The following is a 16,194-nucleotide window of genomic DNA, read 5'->3' as shown; positions in this document are numbered from 1 at the left end:
GTGAGGGGGTGTAGATGAGGCCTCTGTTTGCCCCAGACCCCGCCCCTCACCTACCCCTCGCTGTCTCACCCACCCATCCAAGATCCCACCCTCTACTTCATCAGGTGCACTCTACCATGATGTTGTTTCTTTTATAAGAGAGGGCCTAGTTTTAAACTCAGTCGAGTGTGGGGCTACATATGGCTCTGAACCAAAAGATGTACAGTACATCCTCTGGCAAAACAACAAAAGCCTTAGCTGTTTTGTTCAGAAATATATTCAGACGCTGTTGCTATAGGTTATATGTAGATGAAGCCCAAGCCATGAGGCAGCGTCATCCATTAGCAGGGCTCAAGCAACGGTAACGAGGGGCTAGCCGGTAGGTCAAACTGCTGAATTAATTACAGCTCTGTTCAGTGAGAGGCTCTGAGCTGATATATTGTTGTGCTAAGTTAAAAAAGACTCCTATTCATAGCATGTGGTAACTGCTTCTGTGTGAGTGTTTTGGCCTGGTCTCTGGGGTCCCAATAGCTTCTCTCTCTTTCTCACTCTCTCCGTCTCTTGAGGGACAGATGCATTGATTTGCTCATTAGGGGAAGGACCAGGCAGGATTTTTTCTTCCCTTTTCTTCTCCTCATTGAGTGCCACTCAGCGAAGGGGTGTGGCTGGCCTCTCTCCCTCACTGCACATCATGAAAAACAGTGATGGAGGGAAGCGGGAGCTGGGGGGGAAAAAAAGGAGGATTGGCCCAGGGCTAACAGATAAGAAGACTTGAATATTCATCAGCAAATGAAAAATCATTGATTCCAGTGCTGCTCTAGAAGTGGCTGGAGGGTGGGGGAGAGTATGACATTTGTCCCCAACAATGTGAGCCCTGATACTTTTAAGCTCAGCACTGCAGATTTGCTAGTGGAATTCATACACAAAGCAAGTGAAGAATAAAGAGCCGCATAAAGAGAGTGCTGATAAATATGCTGGAAATATGTGGAGCTACAAACAGAAGCTCTTACAATGCCAGGCTTGGCCTCTGTGGATTAATTCAGAGCTACTGGTCGGCAAGCTTTGCTCTGCTGCTCGGAGCTGTCTCTGACTAAACTGAGCTCCAGTGAATGAGCTTCCATGTAATTGCCTCATAAATGCCACTTGTCCATCAGCCCCCTCTGTAGTACCCTGGCAATGTGTCAATCAAAGCTGAGTGGCCAGCTGGCTCATCCATTTGAACTAAGTTTCTATGGTTTCTTTTAAAAAGGTCTCTTAGCTTTAATGTGGCCGAATTCCACTTTTTTCATTCCTATTCTTCAGTCATTCAAGGTTATGAACTATTCTTGATCTTTGCTTAGTTACTGGACATTCTTAAAAATATTTGGCTAATTATTGATGCCTTTTTTTCCCCTTTAAATCAAACAAAAATTCATAGCTCAAGCATGATCATGCTCAAACTGTTCTCCAGTTGCACATGTCAGTCAATCGTCCGCTGGAGTGACAGCCTTACATTCTGACTCACAATTAACCCTCTGTGAGTCACAAAAAAATCCTGAACCGTTCCAAGAGCCTCAGACTAAGTTGTGCTAACATTCATGTCTTCCACAATAGGCTGAGAATCCTTCACCCTCCTACTCTATGTGTCTTATAAGAAAGCAAAGACCTAGTGGAAGGAGAGGGAGATGAAAAGAGGCTTGAGCACAGAGTCTTCCTGCCCTGGCATTCAAATTGTAACCCACACTGTACAGGACAATGGTGCAGCGAACAAAAAGTTAAAATTCCCATCAACATTCTTGATTCTCTGCTTGCAAGGTATCCCAAGAGTCGAGGGGAAAACATGCAAGCTCAAAAGTAAACCTATTAGTGCAACAAATGCAGCTTTTACTCATACCCCGGGGTTGCTGCTGTGTTAGATGTCAGGGTCTTACAATACGGGGACATTTCAAATACTGAAGCAGCCAAATAGTGAAGAAAATGTCCTATTATGTACTTCAGTCCCCTGAAGCAGTGCGCATTAGAGGGGGAGGGGACTTATGTTTTCAGAAAGCAACAAAAGGTGTGCTGGAAAGAAGGTCGCCCTGCAGACACAACTATCAATGTTATGTTCCAGTGCTGGAAAAAGACCTTTGAAAATGGACCTGGTATGTTTCAAAGAGGAGCGGTACCTGGATACACACACAGAGACACACACACACAAAAAGGATGCTGAGAAGAACACTGAGCAGGTTTTGATGCGATGTTATCCACCTTTTTTGAACTTGAAAATCAAATTCTTAGTGAGTGAAAAACTAAAGTTTACCCATGATTAAAAACAGGGACAAACAAGAGTAATCCAATTTTGAGACATAAATGTCAAATGTAATGGATCGTGCCAATAGAAAATTACATTTGCTGAAAATTGAATTTTACTTTTACTTTGAAGTTCTCTGAACTATTACAGCATATCTGGAAAAGGGCAGCAGGATCGAATAGTCACAATGAATTTATAACTGCAGTTACAGCCTGGAGAGAGACCAGTTACCCTTTTTTCCAGGTCACAATAAGTCAGAAGCAGACACGCTGGAATGCTTAAAGTAGACGACCGATTTTTCATGGCACATAAACTAAAATGAGGATTTTTAAAAAAGGGATCAGAGGTCAAATGTCACAGAAAGAGGATCAACAAAAGCACATTTTAAAGTGCTCATATTTCCATAAAAAGGTTATGTGGCTATGATATTTTAAAAACCTGTAGCTTGTCATGTCCAGCCACTACACAGCCTCAGCAGGAAGGACTCTTAAACTGTCCACATTTCACAAGCATATAAAGCAATATGTGCAAATCTTCCTATCTGTTCAAGAACCTACCAACATGAGGATGGAGAGATGGAGAGAGCATTTTTGAAAGTGGCCAAATAATGTCTTTTTCTTCTGCTCTGTTCCCGGATGTGACACACTTCGTGTAACTCGCTACATGTCGTGTTTTCATTTATGCTGTGTGGTGACACTGAAACATTTTGACACACTGTGAGTGGTGAAACTCAAAGATCAAACACTCAGCAGTTTCCAATTCTGAATTTTTGAGAAGGGGCAAAGCCACTACCAGTGATAAAGCTGCTGATGATAGGAAGCACTTCACTTGTCTGGTCACTCTTGGTTATAGATCTGAGCCTGCAGTCTGCACTGGGTCTGGTTCCTGTCAGATGCCATGAAACTCACCATGCAACAACTGACTGATGTTGGCAAAGACACGTGAAACTATCTAATCCTTATCCACTGATATGCAGGGAGAGTGTCAGAGTGTCTGTGAACATTTCCCACCACCAGGACAGTAAAACTTTGATAATCACAAAGCTGGGAGAAAAGTTACTAAACATTATTTGGGGCAAAATAAATACACAGTGCATATGAATGCTTATTATTCTCTTGTAAAACAGTACAAAGCCATTTGATAAAATACATAAAATACAAATTTTTTTAACCTCAATATTTTACTATCATCACAGCCTAAGTTGGAGCATGATGTACTTGCCCACTTGTAAATAACAATCTGCATTTTATTTCTTGGCATGCCCAATGTTATTCACATACGTGGCTGCAGCTGCTGTTAACAGAATAAAACAGTAAAATTAATACTTCCAAATGCTAGCACAGACTAGTGAGCTGATGTGCCTTCACATTAATGCAGCTGAACTGTGGATTAATATTCTGAGGATTCAATAACTGGCAAGGACTAAAGGCAGACTTCCTGTTAATTATATCCTGTATTATAGAGTGTGTAGGTCTGTAAGTGCGCCCATGTGTTTGTGTATATTCTGTCTCGATATGTCAAAACTCAAATCCTTCACCCAGCAGCTGCACAACCTGGCAGGTACTGTGAGGGACCAGTCAACAGAAATACAAACATGGAAACTCTAACAAGGAATCTTTGCCTTTACGCAGTCGTGTCATTTGCATCGCTTTGAAGAAAAAAATCTCAAAGCTGTGCATTCACCTCACTGTTGAGAGCTTCTGTGTGAGTCTCACCTCAATGATGTAGAGGACAATATTCTTGTAGAAGCAGTACAGGATGCACTTGGCTACGCGGTTGTAATTCCAGGCTCCGTGAACAAGCAGCAGATTCTTTAAGTATTTGAACTGTGTGGGAGGGAAATAAATGGAGGAAAATGACAAAATGAATGGATAGCAGACATCTGTGTACAGTAGACTGTCTAATGGTTCTTGTAATCAGAGATCAGTGCTCGAGCAGTAAAAGAGTTACAGAACTTCAAGATTAAAAAAAAAGGTCTTTTGTCATTCAGAGAGCCTCTGATGAGGCATTTGTAGCCAAAGCGCTCACTAACGCATTCCAGAAACGTGTAGACAAAGCCTATAAGGCCAAGCTTTGAGCTGCTGAAATTAGAGGGGTTCATGTAGGGGTATTAGTCTCCAAGGGCTGCGCATAATAGTTAAATGGCTTCATAATTATACCACTATGTAAGGCTTGGGGTGAACTTTCAATCACACTGCAATTTTAGCTGATGAGTGTGATAGCACTGGAGCAGAACAAGTGTTTCATCACACCTTCGAGCCATCTAGAAGAGGGGTAGAGGGCTAGGTTATGTCCAAAATAATTCACTTGATCACTTCTCCCTCTTTGCTTCTAATTAGTGAGCCCACTGGCAAAAGGAAAAGGCCCCGTCAGACACTACTCAGGTCACTTTCTTGGCTTCATTAATTTCATTATTGCTGGTGCACAATTAAAACATGACAGATCAACTTTGGCTAAAAAATAAATACTGACACATTTTTTTATTATAAAAAAATTTACACCCAGCATATCTACAGTATAATGAGCAAAATCTGTGTGTGTGTGTGTGTGTGTGTGTGTGTGTGTGTGTGTGTGTGTGTGTGTGTGTGTGTGTGTTTGTTTCTTTGTATGTGACCATCAGGAGCTGCAAAACCAAACCTGGTACACTGATAAATCTTAGGCCCCTGAAGGTTCTTATCTATCTCAGATGTAATGATGTCATCATATTGCCTAGCAACCACCTAGCAATGGGCTAAAATTTTTTAGTATTTATGCACTATTAAAATATACATATTTTTGTGTGTTTATAATTTTTGGTATTTATAACACCTTAAAAAACATTGTATCATTTTTATTTCACAACAATAACATCTATAACATTTAATTCTGCAGAAACTGGATCTATGCCTCATTTATATCCACATACACATGCCACCTAGCAACAGGCTGGAATATTAACAGCATCGACCACCCCTGTTTGTGACTTTTCTGAATGTGATTAAGCATATCGGCTTGCCAATAGCACAAATATTACTGTAGTATGGGCATATACTAGTTCTTACAAAATTATTAAACAGATATACTGTGTGGTAGTTTATGATGTGATATGTTTATTTCTTTTCTCCATGTGGTATCTTCTCCTTACCCATTCAGGTAGTGACGATCAGTGTTACACTTTTGTGAGGAGTTGTGTTATACTTTTAGCGCACTATGTGGAGTATAGTAAAACCCTATATTTTGACCACACTGGAGAAAAAAAAAAAAAGGCAAACTTGCTATATATCCCAACTGTACTGTGAGTACAGAGTGACTCAGCCTGAAATTTGGAACACAAGTTTGTTTATTTTGGGGTCTGCTTGTCTTTCAGCATCAACGCAGAACTCCTTGGTGACTTGAAAGAACAGTCGCAGCTCCCAGTTTGTGTGACCCCTCGAAGGGCCGGATCAAACATCAGTTAACACAGAGCTGAGCTGATGACAGACAGACAGCAGAGGTGCCTCGGCCCGAAGCCTCTTTCCTCTCCACTTACTTTAACGCATAGCACTGAGTTTTCACGTATTGAATGTAGCTGCCTAGTAATCTATAGCAGCACAGTGCTCATCTGACACTCTCAGACATTAATCTGAATCATGTATAGGAGTAGAAAAACAAGTTATGCAACTTCCCGGGATTGATTTCAGTTTGTAGTCAGCAAATTACAGTTAATGTACCGTTGCGCCAAGATGCGGAAAGTACCACTGGAAATCTGGAGGTGTAATTTAATTTGATGCAGGGACACAACCTAAATCGATTACAAGAGGCCACCTGTCTTTGAAGAACATACACTTCCTACATGTCATGTGGATTAAATGGGGCACTTCAGACATACCCAAGTCTCTTGATTAGTAATTGCATACTGAGGAACAGAAAGTGTATTGTGTCTTACTCAACTCTTAGTTTCATATACTCTCAAGTCTGTTGGCTGTACAAACACACTAAGTTGTGTGCTGTGTAACAGACCCACAAATGGCATGGATTTCGCGCCAACTGGTATCACATATCAAACAAACGGGTTGCTAGGACAGTAAGTAAGGATTTAAGCAGCATTTTGCCAGAATCTGTTTCTCTATAGTTACGTTGGGAGTTGGATTTCACCACATGCCTGTTTTACAGGAGATGCTACTTCATTGTATAAGCTAAAGCACTTTCAGGAATATTACTCATTGTTACTCAGAACAATGTGCCAAGCTATCAATAACATGTAACACATTTGAGAAAAGAGTGACAGGGCTGTCGCTGAGTTTCAGAGGACAAGGCATGAATAACACTGTTACTGCTAAAGTATGCGGCTTTGAAGTGTTAATCAAAATGTCTAATATTATGATTTTCACTTTGTTTTAGCCAAATTCAATATTATTATCTACCTGATACTTTAATTTTCACAGTTGCTGATCTTTTATTACTGACCTCTACAAGACTTGAAGATTAGTTCCTGTTATTATTGTCTTTCTCTGACCCTCAAATCCCTGAAATCAGGCTGAAGTTACTCAAACCTGTCAAACCCATTGCACAAATTATGATTTATTATTTTTAAAAGGTACCTATTATACTCATTCTCATCTCCATATTTTTGTTTTTCAGGTTCTAATAGAGTAACATTGCATGATTCATTAGTCAAAATAACCCTTATTTATCTCATACTGGACTTTTTGGAAGCCTCTCAGTTCATGCAAACTGCTTTAGCTCCCTTCCCTCTCGCTTTAAGACACGTTTCTTCAAAGTGGCTACCCCTCATAACGAGAAGGTTTGAACATTAGGCAGATGGGCCTTCTGTGCTCACAGAAGAAGCTGTGTGCCTGAGATGACCATATTAAGGATGTCCCCTCACAATGACATCATACAGAGCCAAAAGCAGAAAAAACATTCCTAAATTTTAGAGCAGTCAGAAGCCTGAGCCTTTACCTCACAGGGACTTGTGCATATATTAATGTCATTATTTGAAACTGAACATGGCTTAAGTTTCAAATAATGACATTAATAAAAACACAAGTATATAAAGTTCCCACTTTATATACTTGTGTTTTTATTCTTTAACTCTTAATCCACATGTTGCGTATTTCCTCCACTGCTACTGTGCTCACCTGGGCAATAGAGTAGTCTGAGGAGTTCGCTGCCTGCAGACCCTCGTTGCCTGAGATTCCCACACCGACGTGAGCTGTTTGGATCATTCCTACGTCGTTAGCACCGTCACCGATGGCCAGAGTGATTACCTTCACTTGTTTTTTTACCATCTCAACCACTTCTGACTTCTGAAGAGGAGATACTCTAAAAGGGAGTGATGGAGAATAGAAATGGGTCAGTCAGTCGTAACACCTTAAATAATTACTGAACACTAAAACCAGTCAACTGTATGTGTTGTGTATATGCTTGGATCACTTTGAAGGTTTCAGTTTTTACTTTGACTTTTTAAAAAAATTTTCTGCTAATTGTCAAAAAAGCCCAATAATGTTGGAATACACTGAAACATGAAGACTCTGGGGTGAACTTTCTAAGTAATGTATAGTAGCAACATTAAAGTTGGCTCTTTATATACTACTAAAAGTACTACTCACTTTATTCTCTAACAGAATAGATGAGCCTTTTCTTAATTCATTAAGTAAACCAATCCTCTTCCTTAGCTTTATGCCTTCACTGTCACCAAAGCCTCCCTCACAGTGGCTTCCTCTTTGTTCACCAAAATCAGCACAGTATCCAGCAAAGAAATTCTCTGGAGATGATGCTGTAAACTGCATGTCTGTCTTTAGCTGTGAAACTGTTAATGTTTATGTTCTCCGTGGTTTAAGAGGCCTCATTCATCTCCCGGTTTATCTTAGTGCCCACAAAGTGTGCACAAGGCAAAGGCAGGTAGAGGTGGGGGCAAAAAAATAAATAAAAATTTGACGTACAGCACAGAGTAATAGCGTGGCATCTAAAGGGTCGCTGTTGTTCCAAAAACATGGTACAGAGTTTTGGCCACAGACCCCGTCATGGTTGCTTGACTACTTAAGTGCTTCCTATCATTTATGCAGCCTGGGCAGGTCAACAGTGCACCTTCTTGTTTAAAGTTGCCATTTTATGATGCCATAAAAATGTTAGATGACCTTTATGGTGAAGAAATAATAATGTGTAGTTTTACCACATAATTCCCAATTTAATTTGGGCCATTTTAAAGATTTTGCTCTGATAGAAAACTTCATGACAACAACTTGGGCTTTGGGATTATTTACTATATTCCAGAAATTTATTTAGACGGAACATTTAGTGTCTTACATGCCTTGCTTGCTACCAGTTTATTTTATTGTTTCAAGGGTAAATCTTACCTGCAGCATATGACAGCTTTACAGGACAAGGCGAGGTCCAGGAAGTACTGGCGCACTCCGAATGTAAGAGCGTATTTTAGAGTCTTTCCATCAATAATGAGAGCAAAGTCATTTTCCTTGTAGAGGGAATCTCCCAGCATTCCACAGTGGTGGCTGAGTGTCTCTCTTGTTCTCTGTATGAGGGAAAACAAGCATGAGATGTTCACTGCCTCTAGAGTTACGTGTACTGTTGTTACATACGTTGTGCGGATGTACTGGCGTTCATGATGATTCTGGTTAAAAAATGTCAGTGTATTTATGATGCTTAGATTTTCAGTATTCAGCTTACAAATTAGGATCTGGACCAAAATGCAGATCATTTACTCTTTTTAATACATGGTAAAATCTAAAAATCAAACCACACTGAAGAAATGTTTATATATATATTAAATTCTGAAAACACACCAGTTTAATTTGGATTGCAATACCAAAACTCACAACTATGGAATTAATTTTTCTGCACAATGCTTAAATTTAATCAATTCTGACTGGGGGATTTTTGATTCTAAACATATTCATATTTATTTATAGTAATATTAATCTAATCCCCAATTTCATTTTAGTTTAAAACAGACAGATCTGTCCACTCTAATCCCTGACTGCCGCAGAGCAGCTGCACTTGATATTTTAAATATTTATTATCACCCTCATATTTATTACACTGAGGCCTTAGCTATGATGTAATAACACAGATGAGTTCTGTGGGTAGATTCTGTTTGCTTTTACAGCACATATATCTATGGTGATGATGAAAAGCTATAAATATGACACTGACAAGAGGATTAACTGTAGTGGTATACGGGCATGTGGACTGGATGATAGAGTGGTGAGATCTTCATTAAATCATGCTCACCACAGATGGTGAAGTCATTAGCAAACAAAACCAATCTCTGTGTGTAACCATTATCTGTGTGACAGCATACTACTAACCACACTTGCAAGATGCTTTACTGCACATGTAGCCAATAGTTTAATTTATATTTTTTATATTGTTGCATTCAGCACATGCAAATCAAAGATACAATGCAATTTACTGATTCCCGAACAGCTGAAAAAGATTAAAAAAAAAAGAATTGTGCCAGTTAATAGGAGGGGTCCATCCCGGTGTGGAGGTCAAATATGTCAAAGTGGTCAGATTGTACCAGGGGGACCACGCAGTGTTCGCTTGGCATAACAAAACTCTGAAACCTCAGCTTAAAGGAAATATTTGGAGAAAGCGGCTTTACGTTTCACAAAGGGAGCGGAGGAGAGCGAGACACACGCACAGAGAGAGAGATGATGGATTAACAGGAGAGAGAAACTGAGCGAGAGGATACAAGTGGAGAGCAGCTGCGAGGACTTAACCATCCCTGATGGGGTCTGTAAAACAGCACGAGATGAGCAGTGGGTAGGCGAGTGCACGTCTGTGTGTGTGTTCAGGCCGGAAAAGTCATAAGTTGTTATATCTACATACAACTGCTCCATTCAACTACAACTGCTTCTCCTGAGTTTCCAGATGACATCCCAGTGTGAGAGCATGTGTGTGCTGGAAACATATGTACGTGAAAGAATTTGCTGTGTTTGGGCGCAATGTATTCATCCCAGTGCGATAAGCAAAGTTTACCATTTCCTTAAGGAGGGCGGTCATTTCCCCCCTAATTTCCACCGAGGAATTCTTGCACTAATGCTACTTGTCTCCTCCTGAAGCCTCTTTTGTTGTGGCTATAATGAGCAGTTTAGCCTATGTGACAAGCTAGTGTTTGGTTTTGGAAAGTATATGTGTTGTCCATTCAGAAATCCAAAAGAGCTTCCCATAAAAACTGAGCTCCATTGTTTATATATGCCTTGAGTGACACAGCCTAAAGAACGAGACACTCATTATGTGGAATCTGGACCTCTGTATGGACCTAATGTCATCGTCTTTCTTACACTTGGAGGCATCCAAATGGGGGATGTTCCACCTTAGTGAGAAGAATACAGACACATACTTTTGACTAATATGTCACTGGAAAAAAAAACCTATGAAGAGTTAAGGTAGAGTGTGTAGAAATGCTATTTTAGTGTTAGAAAAGTGAAAATAATGAACCTCATCTGTCTGTAACTGTGCATGAGATTAATACGCCAATGCTATACAAGTGCTATTTGCTCTCAAAATACCCTGACTAGGAGACAAAACCTTTCAGAAAGACCTAATCATAACTTAGAGAAAGCATTTTACTTCAAGAATTTCACTTCATGTACCATTTAGCACAGGAGATGTCAAAAACTGGGTCCTCCTGTTGATAACCATTTCTAAACACTGCAAAGAGGCAAGACATGCTTCAATTACTCTCCTCTGCAGCACGAGAGGACTCAGAACTACCAGCCCTGCTGCCTCGCCCTCTGTTCACTGTTCCTCCTCAGTCTTGTTGGAGAGATTTCTCTTTTTTGCATTTTAACAAACTGCCTTATGTAAGCATCTGCTCAACCACAGCAGAATGGGAGCTGACATTTCAAAGTGCTGGTTCGTGAGCTTTATGAATGCACCAACCCCGAATTTCTACCTCAACTTCATTTATCACGCCTAACGACCGGCTGACAGAGTGAAGGCCGTCCGTCATCACCCCCCCCCCCCCCCCCCCCCAGTGCTGCTTTCCACTCCTTCATTCCCTTCTTCTCCCCACCTCCATCCCCTTCTTGTCCGACAAGCTAAACACTGCAAGTTTCTCCTCCATCTGTGGCTCCTGTGCTCAGCTTTCTCCTGCTGGAAGTGCAGGGACTTGCCCTTTTCAATCTCAGAAACAACAGACAAGGCTCTCCTGCTGGGGGGTCAACAGACTTCTCTGCTGGGTGTCTTAAAGATGTTAAATGCAGAATTTAGGATGTGTGAGGACTTTACATGGAAGACTCCCTACAGCCTCATCATTTTAGTTTTGAGATTTTCTACTTTTCACAGGGACTGGGTAAAGTCATGAGGGGATAGATGTTCAGTAAGTGCTTTAGCTTCTGTACAGTACTATGTCTATTTTCCATGTAGAAGAACTGTTGATCAGTTTTGTATAGCATGAATGACCTTTGTCTGTTAATGTGATCTCTGACAGTAATACTTCTTTATTTGACATGTACCCAACACTGGTATTGATATGCTGAAATTAAAACAAATGGAAAATAGGTTAGTATTATTTTTATCACAGTAATGGAGAAATTAAATCATGCTTTAGATTAAATGAAATAGTTGGAATGAAAGTTTTTGAAGCCACAGTTTTGCTCACTGATTTTTTTTAAAGAAGTGAGAGCTCTATGTGTTTTGACTCCTCTTTGCAGGGAAGTTTGATTTGTGGGTAAGCAAAATCCTGTATACTTACATCCAAGGTGTCTTCATTGATCACAATCATGCCCATGTTCTTGGTCAGCAATTTGCAGGAATGTCCTACAGGAAAAAAAAAAAAAGATAAAATTTTACATTTTGGATCAAAAACCTTCAGAGGAAAGCACATAAAATATACAAAATCTACAAGAATCAAATAAGTGAAACAATACTTTGAGGGATCCAATTAAAATTTTACAGCTCAAAGCAAGTGTCTCAGGACATGACTAATGAGTTTGGTTTACAAGAGTTTGTCAGTTTCCTGTTTTAATAGGCAGTTACAACTCCAAGTTACCCAACATGGCTCTCTGGGGAGCGTTTCCCTCAGCTTTTGGCCAGGACAGACGCTCAGGGTCACCAGCAAGGTGGTAGAGGGCGCCTCCCATTGGGGAAAACAGAAATATTTCACGAACCAAGACTGAAGCCTTCAGTTTAGTGCTGTGGCTGTATGAAAGGGGCTGCCATCTGTGGCCATAACCACATAAATATTTGTGGGCTTCTACACTTTGCTTCTGTCTGGAAAAGGATTTTAACTTCTTTAAGGGGGTTACCACAAAGCCAGTGTTTTGTGAATATATGGGTGGCATTCTCTGTGAGCGAAACTGAGATAAGATTATTCACAAAACATGGAACAGAACACAACAGTGCACACACAGTATACACACACACACACACACACACACACACACACACACACACACACGTACACACACATGTACACACACAAAGAGGAAATGTGTAAATTTCACCTCCAGAGGCAATACCAAACAGGGCTGGAGTCTGGGGCCTGGCAGATTGTTTTCTTAAGTGCAAAGGTGCAAACGGCCAAAAATTCGCCAATGTGTGCAAAATGTCTCCCCCATCTCAACGCCGTCTCCACGCCCTTCCCCCCTTGTCAATTCCTGCCTTCCGTTTAATGTGTTTACCTTTAGCTCATTTGACAGCGTTTTCTTTTTTTCTTTATGTCACCAAAGTTAAATTCCTGGCCTTTCTCCATCTCAGGCGGAACCAAACGCTGCTCCCACGGGATTTGAGGAATGTCTAACAATGACACTTGTGTCAGGCTAATCTGGAATTTTGCCTCGGGAGCAACAATTAGAAATACAAACTTTAGCCACAAAAGCCACTCAAAGAGGGGTAACATCCTGACTGGGACTTTGAGAGGCAGAAAGAATGGGGGCTTGAAAAATTATTGTAAAACGATGGTAAGAATGAACGGTCAACATAATGGGGGCTCAGGGGCTCATATTAGTGTGGTCAGATAAGGGCTGGTGTTTACTCTTTGGCCCCTCTCTGCTTAAGGACATGATGCACCCTCCAGCCAAGCTTAGCTGAGTGTTAGTAAAGTGAAGGCTGTTTTCCTAACTGATGGGCAGGCTCCTTCCTTTTAGTAAATTCTGGCTCTTACCTGCCTTGAGAATTACATACACACAGCTCCTCTCAAGTAACAGCTCACAGCACTGCGAGGATGTCCAAGAGCAAACATTGCTCTTTTCTCAGACAGCCAGAAAGTTTCAGAATAGTTTCTTTATACTGTATTATGTCATTATAGTTCAGGTTTAGGGACAAACTGGATCTAGGAAAATCTTTACAGCTTCAAATCAAACACACCTGAATGCTTAACAAATTACAATATTATTACATTGATAAAAATTTTGTTTAATGTGTAAACTCAACAGCATTTTTGCCCAATATTATGTGCCAAAAGTAGCACTTGGGTGGTTTAGGCCACCTCCAAATGTTAAATAATGTCCTGGGCTGAATGCATCAGTCTAATTTGGCTAAAGCTGCACCATAAACTCTGCCAATTGGTATCATCTTTCAGTGAGGAAAATAGTAAAAAATAAAGTCAATATTAGGCAGAATTTTTACAGAGCAACTCAGTCAAAAGGCAGACCTGTAAAAATACTTCCAGTGAGCACAAGCTTCTGGTGCCTCACATCTGGGCACAGTGGGTACAAAGGCCTGATTCAGCGAGGCCACAGTGGCAGTAGCAGCCACAAATGGAGGCACTTTTGATATCTATTTTTCTGGACTCTGTGTTACCTTGGCTGAATGTATTCAAGGTTGATCCATTTGTTTTACTTGAACACATCTCTCACAGAGGGAACAAGAATACGAAGTGAAACGGACAACCAGCGTTAGTCACCTTTCCGATAACATCTGCAAAACCTCCGGGGGGAGCTAGATACATGAGACGTGCCTGCTTGTGTACATGTGCATGTTATTTATTTCATGTCAGTGCAGGGTGCTCGTACATCATCTGGCATTCTGCGACGGATGTTTTCAGTAGATATGTGTGACAGAGAAACATTCAGCTTGTCAGTAGTTTGTCTTGCTGGGTGAAGAATGACTGGAGTACCTGTAAGATGCTGGCATGCACTTAAGCACAGCCAAGATCAGGCTTGCCAGGGACTTTCCTTTTAGTAAGAGACCAAGCACACAAACAAGGCTGAAGTACGTTATGAAACACAAACAAGGGTGAAAATAGCAACCGATGCGTTTGCATTACCAAAGAACTCATTTTTAACAATGTCAGCTGCATCAATCTGTTATCTGGCAGTTTGCCAGCCTTGGAGTAGGTTTCCTCTTTGATATCTCTTGATAACTCTGTGTGAAAGCGAGCACTGACTGTTTAAGAACTGACTGGTTAAAAAAAAAAAAAAAAAAACTAACTAAATATTGTAGAAATAAAACGACACGACACTGTAGAATTCACACGAGTTCAGAGACCATACAGTCATCTAAATGATGCTGCTTACCAATATTGATGGCTGTTTCCTGTTTGTCCCCAGTCAGGATCCAGATCTTGATGTCAGCCTTCATTAGAGTCTCGATGGTTTCAGGCACCTTATCCTGGAGCTTATCCTCTATCGCGGTGGCACCCAGGAGCTGCAGGTTCTGCACCAGAGAAAGTCAGTAAACAAGTCAGTCAGCGGGGATCATAACATAGGAAGGCCTTTAAAATCTCATGTGTCAGGCAAGCATCTGAGCCGGGACAGTGTCAGTCACTCAGTTGAGTTTTCCCCTTGTCAGCCACTCTTGTTTATCACTAAGTAAAAACCACAGCGGGCTTAAGGGGTTTTGGATCAGTTACTGTGCCCCTGCATCTGTGTTTGCATCTATGGACACGATCTCTCCCACACAAGCACACCCACAAAATGCCGCTGCTGTTTTTTCCCAGGAAACTCTGTGGTTCCCTGTGGCTGGCTGTGGGCTTGTATGGGCACATCACAAGGCCAAAGGTTTGACAAGACCCAGGGGTAGAAGGGAGACAGGAGCCAGCAGCAGAGGAAAGGCTCTGGGAGCTCTTTAAATTGTGACCTGAGCCCTACTGCCTGGACGTCTGTCGGTCTGTCCACGCTAATCACTGGGAACCACACAGCCTGGAAAACTACGCCTCGGGAAGACCATGACTGTATTTGCCCAGTTCTTATTGGCCTTTTCAATGTAAGCTGTTCTGTTTTTTAATGATACAAGAACCAATTGCATCAGGACTTCTGGGGAAAATCAATATCATAGCTAGCATGTTGCTGGTAGATGGTATATGGTAGCTTAACCAAAATTTCCATGAAACACTAGGAGAAAGCCTCTTAAAGGTGTGAATTCATCACTTCTTTTCTTTCACTCTAATATGTGAAAGAAAAAAGTCCTAAATTTACAAAGTGGAGCTGCGGTGTAGGAAAAGAGACTAAGAAGTTGTACGTTAACACTGACTGCCTTCCTGGAAAACAGTGCTGTTACTGGGAGTTGGCCGAGCTAAACTGCAAGAAGTCCAGGAAAAATCTTAATTAAGCTTAAACCATTGAGTAAAACTGGGAAGTCATTTTTAATTCAAAGCCTGAAGCAGATTACTTTACACTGACATTCAGTGATGTAAACAATAAATATAGAGGTACTTAGATTAGTCAGGGATTGTGCAAGATTATTTCCTGTAATACATCACTGTGAATATAAGAAATAGAAATAAATGATCTTTTAGTTTTTTCTATCAGTATCAAATGTAAACATTTTCCAATGTAACACATAATCATCATTTTAGTTAAGACATGATGTGAAGGACAAACTTCAGACACACTGCTGGAATGTCTCCATCCTTAAAATTTCACTGTAACTCCATTGTGCCCCCCTGTGGCATTACTGTGTACATTTTTAAGTGTGGGTGGCCCCAACCCTGGCCCAATCACAATCCCCCCTTTGGCCATCTAGTCCTCCAAGGGCTACTTCTCCATCCCCAAAAGAAACAGGAGACTCTACCTACC

At 40.9% G+C, this 16,194-nt stretch overlaps 1 protein-coding gene across 8 annotated transcripts in view; it reads right to left on the bottom strand.

The window, feature by feature from the left end:
* Nucleotides 1-16,194, bottom strand: part of atp8a1 (ATPase phospholipid transporting 8A1) — a 116,292-nt gene that overhangs the window by 26,223 nt on the left and 73,875 nt on the right. For all 8 annotated transcript variants that reach the window (XR_004020421.1, XR_004020422.1, XM_030738597.1 and 5 more), the window contains 5 exons: nt 14,695-14,833; nt 11,931-11,995; nt 8,569-8,741; nt 7,351-7,534; nt 3,967-4,077 (listed from right to left, as the gene is read on the bottom strand). Coding sequence is in view for 6 of the 8 variants with exons in the window: in XM_030738597.1 (XP_030594457.1) it covers nt 3,967-4,077; nt 7,351-7,534; nt 8,569-8,741; nt 11,931-11,995; nt 14,695-14,833 (672 nt within the window). In the remaining 2 variants the exon portion in view is untranslated. The remainder of the gene's footprint in view (nt 1-3,966; nt 4,078-7,350; nt 7,535-8,568; nt 8,742-11,930; nt 11,996-14,694; nt 14,834-16,194) is intronic.

This window comes from Archocentrus centrarchus, chromosome 10 (assembly GCF_007364275.1).
Source record: "Archocentrus centrarchus isolate MPI-CPG fArcCen1 chromosome 10, fArcCen1, whole genome shotgun sequence".
NCBI classification, from domain to species: Eukaryota; Metazoa; Chordata; class Actinopteri; order Cichliformes; family Cichlidae; genus Archocentrus; species Archocentrus centrarchus.
Note: the sequence above shows the minus strand (reverse complement) of the source record. Positions and strands in the feature narration are given on the sequence as shown.